The sequence below is a fragment of the Chanos chanos genome, chromosome 3, assembly GCF_902362185.1.
Source record: "Chanos chanos chromosome 3, fChaCha1.1, whole genome shotgun sequence".
Taxonomy (NCBI): domain Eukaryota; kingdom Metazoa; phylum Chordata; class Actinopteri; order Gonorynchiformes; family Chanidae; genus Chanos; species Chanos chanos.
The window spans coordinates 44,092,776-44,097,775 of record NC_044497.1 but is presented as its reverse complement, the minus strand read 5'-3'; the positions used below and the strand labels follow the sequence as shown (position 1 = coordinate 44,097,775).

The window sequence follows — 5,000 nt, the reverse complement described above, 5'->3', positions numbered from 1 at the left end:
ACACTGCACTCAACTGAATACTGCACTCTACAACACACACTGTGTTAATCTGCTAAACAATCTACTCTAAACTAAACTCTACTGTGACCTACTGGAATCTCTGCACTACGCTACACTCTATTGTAAACTTCTAAATAGTACTCTATCCCCTGCACTGTACACTACACTTTACTGTTCTCTAGACGATATGTAATAGCCTGCTTTGTAAGCAGTTATGTTTTTTACACGTTTTGGGGTGTGGGCTTCATTTATATTCTCATGTATATTTCATATTCATGTGCATGTTACTGTTTGGATTATGGATTTTGAAATATTTTTCATGTCTTCATTTTCTTAAAGAATAGCTTGGAATTATTTAGGTGATAATCCATTGCATGAACCTCTTCACTTTTCCTGTTACCCGCTCTAAATGTCTTCTTCGCTAGATTTGCATGTTGTTATGGTTATGTGAGTTGATGCGATCCAATAAGAGTGCTCGTGAAGTTTTAGCGAATCAGACACTTTGAGAAATTTTGGCGGACTTTGTTTGATCCCGGGCAGAAGACCTGGGGTGTGGGGTGTCAGAGTCACAAGAGTCTGTGTCTGAGTAAAAAGACGTTCATTTGTTCCTCCTTTGAAGATGTTCGTTTTTTACTTTTTAGTGCTGTATTTGTTGATCACAAGATTCTACAGTGTTTTGGGGTCTGTACTATACTTTACTGGAGTCCTTATTCAGGCCTTTTAAAGCAAAAGAACGACTGACTGTGCTTCACATACCAGAGAGAAGTCTGTGGAATTTCTAACAGGGGAAACTCAAGGATATGAGCAGTAGAAAGTAAAAGGAGTTTACTGACTATGCTACCACTGCTGTTCATGCCTGAGTAAGGAGCATGGCCCCTGCTGTTTCCTCAGTGCCAGGAGACCGTTTGCCCTGTCTAGTAGGATGCGCTACTGATTTTTATTTATTTATTTATTTATTCATTTATTTTTGAGCCTCAGTACGCACGCCAATAAACTGTGTGTGTTGCCAGGTTGCATAGTAAAATCCTAAATTGAGAGTGCACTCAAGTTAAAATAAAAGCACTATTACAGACTACATTTACCTGAGTATTATCATTCTGATTTCTGTTTTATTGAAATTCATGTCCAAATTGAATGTCTGTATTTTTTTAGATTTAGTGGTGTGCGTTTCAGTGAGGTTTTGGGATGGAGTTAATGTCTTAATGTTCATTGTTTGACTCTGTTTATTATGTATGGCTAAAGCTAAGAGTCTATTTATTAGAGGAGTCCATATTAAACAAACTGAATTTCAAAGTCATTACCAGTACTCCCTAGCCTTTGACTGAGTATCCCAGAGAGAGAGACAGTCATATTTATCCCTGGACATGATTCTTCATTGAAATGTCTCTTTCATAATTCTTCTGTGCACTTGAGTTCATTATTGTAACCTTGTGGCTCTAATAGCAGTGTAACAACAGTACACATAATGAGCTTGTGGTAGAAGGGTTACATGCACTAAATGTTACTCTTCTACTCCACTCTTTTACACTCTACACTACATTACACTTTAACTACAATCCACTCAAGATTCTGCTTCTTTTCATTGTGTAATCGCATCACAGCTCACTCATTTCATAAATGGTTAAAAACAGCACTAAAACTTTCATAGTTTGTACCTTTTGGGACTTTTAAAAAAAATCATTGTTGTTTTGTTCAACTAAAATGGAGCATTTGTGTTTCTATCTCTCCCCCTCCCTCTCTAACCCTCAGTTGGTAGCAGACTCTGCAACAAAGAACTCATGAAGCACAGAGAGAAACCTCATGCTCCAAAAGTATTTGTGTGTGTAAACATGGGTCTGTGATCTCTTATGCAGTGACCTGACAGACAGCCTGACAGAACAGAAAGACCGCAGATTATTCCCGTACACAGACACACTCACACACATACAGAAACACTCTATTATGCATACATGTGTATCTATATGTGCATGTGTGTGTGTGTTTGTGTGTGTGTGTGTGTGTGTGTGTGTGTGTGTGTGTTTGTGTATGTGTGTGTGTATCTGATTTAAGCCCTACAGTAACTGCATCCTCACTCAGCCTCCCAGCTCAAGTCAGCAAGGGGGCTCATTACCATGGAAACCTTCAGAGTCCTGACTTAACCGACATTAAACACTTTCTACAGAATATGAGAAATGTTGGGAATATCCCAAGGCATTCCCACAGCACGTGACAGAAAACACCGGGGAGGACAGACTCCATTGCCCTGACTGTACACACACACACACAAACAGGCATCCACACCCACACCCACACACACACATACACACACACGGGCACCCACACCCTAATCGATCCCCAGCTGTCAGGCCCTGTCACACCCTATCTCACCCCCCAACGGCCTGGAATAACTTATCGATCCACAGACTGGGTTTCAGTGTGTGTGTGTGTGTGTGTGTGTGTGTGTGTGTGTGTCTAAAAGGAAACACATGATCACTACATGGGGAAAGTGCTCATGTAAACAGATGCATATGAACATGCATGTGTGAGGAGGAGCAGGTAGAGATATGAGACATTGAGCTGTTTCTCACCTTGTTACAGTGGGTGTGTGTCTGTGTCTGTGTGTCTGTGTTAGACCCATGACATCACTGAGTCACCACCACCTCACCCACTTTTCACACACACCACCTCTGTGCTATGACAGTCGTGCTCATTCACTTTTCACACACACCACCTCTGTGCTATGACAGTCGTGCTCATTCACTTTTCACACACACCACCTCTGTGCTATGACAGTCGTGCTCATTCACTTTTCACACACACCACCTCTGTGCTATGACAGTCGTGCTCATTCACTTTTCACACACACCACCTCTGTGCTATGACAGTCGTGCTCATTCACTTTTCACACACACCACCTCTGTGCTATGACAGTCGTGCTCATTCACTTTTCACACACACCACCTCTGTGCTATGACAGTAGTGATCATTCACTTTTCACACACACCACCTCTGTGCTATGACAGTCGTGCTCATTCACTTTTCACACACACCACCTCTGTGCTATGACAGTAGTGATCATTCACGCTGTTCCTGTATTTACCAGTGTGTACAAAGTCGTCAAGAAATCACCTCACTTTTACCTACTGATCATGACATTAACGCAAGGCACCTTTACCCCTTTACACTGCAATTTTACATTCAAATATTAACGCTCGCGAGAGTGTCTTGTCAATAAATCATTTTCTCTATGAGCAATAATCCAAAATAAATAAACTCATAAACTTGTGTATGTGTGCGAGTGTGTGCAAGCGTGTGTGTGAGTGTGTGTGTGCGCATGTGTGAGTGTGTGTGTGTGTGTGTTTGTGCATTTGTCTGTGTAGTTATGGCTGTGTTTGGGTTGAGGGGATATTCCTTACTGTCACAGACCCACGTCTGTCAGACATGAAACACAAAGACAGGCTCAAGGATAGACTAATGTGTGTGTCTGTGTCTGTGTGTTTTGCACAAGCAAAGCTAATTTTTTATCTCATTTATGAAAACAATTTGCATCCTCATAGCCTGAAAATGTTTGGAGATATGTTGTCTGGCATTTAATAGTATCCCTGAACATCATGTATTAGTATTTGTGTGTGCATGTTTACGTGTATGTATATGCAATAATTTAAGCTTACATCCACTGAGTTATGTCCTAATATAGATGTATAAAGAATCTCTCACTCTCCCACTGAGTCAATAAAGCTTGCTAGGCGATGGTATTATATTCGCATATGCTCACCCTCGACTCCAATAACAAAGTCATTACACAGGTAAAAAGTCAAAACTCAATTCTTACAAAGAGAGAGGGAAATGAACAAAACTATAGAGGTATTGGTATCATATGAAATCTATATGAAAGGGTCTTGCTGTGGCTTTTTCATTACCACATCTGTACTTTCTGCGACCAGGGTTCAAACTACGGGGGGTTGAGGGGCGGGGGGGGTCTGACCTCCTAAACTGAGACCTCTTCTTCTGCTCTAAGCCTCTCACAGACACACATTCACTTACACATTGGTTTGCTGGTCTAAAGAAACCCATGATGAAAGAGTTAGTTGTGTAATATGCTACAATAAATTTTCAAAAGATTGTTAAAAAAAATGCTATGAAAATCAACAAGAAACCCACAACAAATCTCCAAGAGGTTTTCCATAGAGAGGTCTGCAAGAATTCTAAAACAAACTGACAAGTTCACAACACATTTTCAACAAACTCTGACCTGATGCTAAATGGTAATAAATTGTAACAACTCTTACCTGGCGGACACCTCAATGTTGGAGATGGCATAAAAGTATTTGAGCAAATTGTCTCTCTGAACGTAAGTTCCTCCGAGCGCCGGCCTGAGGAGCCTGAGACGCAGGTTAGTGAAGGTAAAGAAATCTCGAAGTCCTTTCATGCTCTCCATTCGCGTGTACAAGGCATCCATATTCAACAGTCTCGGTCCAGCGAAGATAGCGAAACGGGAACGCACTTCAAAACGCACCGTCTTTTCGTTTTTTGAGCCTACCCAGCGAGAATACTGCTCTGTGCATATGACGCGCGTGGCGCTAGCAGCGTTCAGGTCGCGCACGCGTTTCGGTTCCATGTTGAATGCTTCCATACAGTCGTCGGCGTAGTACTGGTACGGTTGCCAGGAGCGACCGTAGTTAAGCGATTTGTCGAGAACCATGATGGTCGGGCGGCCGTATTCGAAGGTTATCTGGATGTCGTCCGTGAGTTCGAGGCTCTTGTTCCACGAAAGCGTGATGTTAGCGAGTAGAGGTTCGGGATAGCGGCTCCAGGTCACCGTTTGCCAGTACGTTATAAGGCCGCTGCGTTCCCGATCCTGCATCAGCTGAGGAGGGTGGGCCAGGTCAGGGTTAGATGCATCACATTCATCACTACACAGGTACGGGTTCTCCTAAAGAGAGAGAGAGAGAGAGAGAGAGAGAGAGAGAACCATTTAGAGCCAAACAGTGGAGAATGAGTTTGATATTTTGGTATACTCA

At 42.2% G+C, this 5,000-nt stretch overlaps 1 protein-coding gene across 1 annotated transcript in view; it reads right to left on the bottom strand.

The window, feature by feature from the left end:
* ntng2b (netrin g2b) overlaps window positions 1-5,000 on the bottom strand; it is a 40,908-nt gene that overhangs the window by 28,450 nt on the left and 7,458 nt on the right. The window contains exon 2 of the mRNA XM_030767923.1: window positions 4,269-4,912. Coding sequence (XP_030623783.1) covers window positions 4,269-4,912 — 644 coding nt within the window. The remainder of the gene's footprint in view (window positions 1-4,268; window positions 4,913-5,000) is intronic.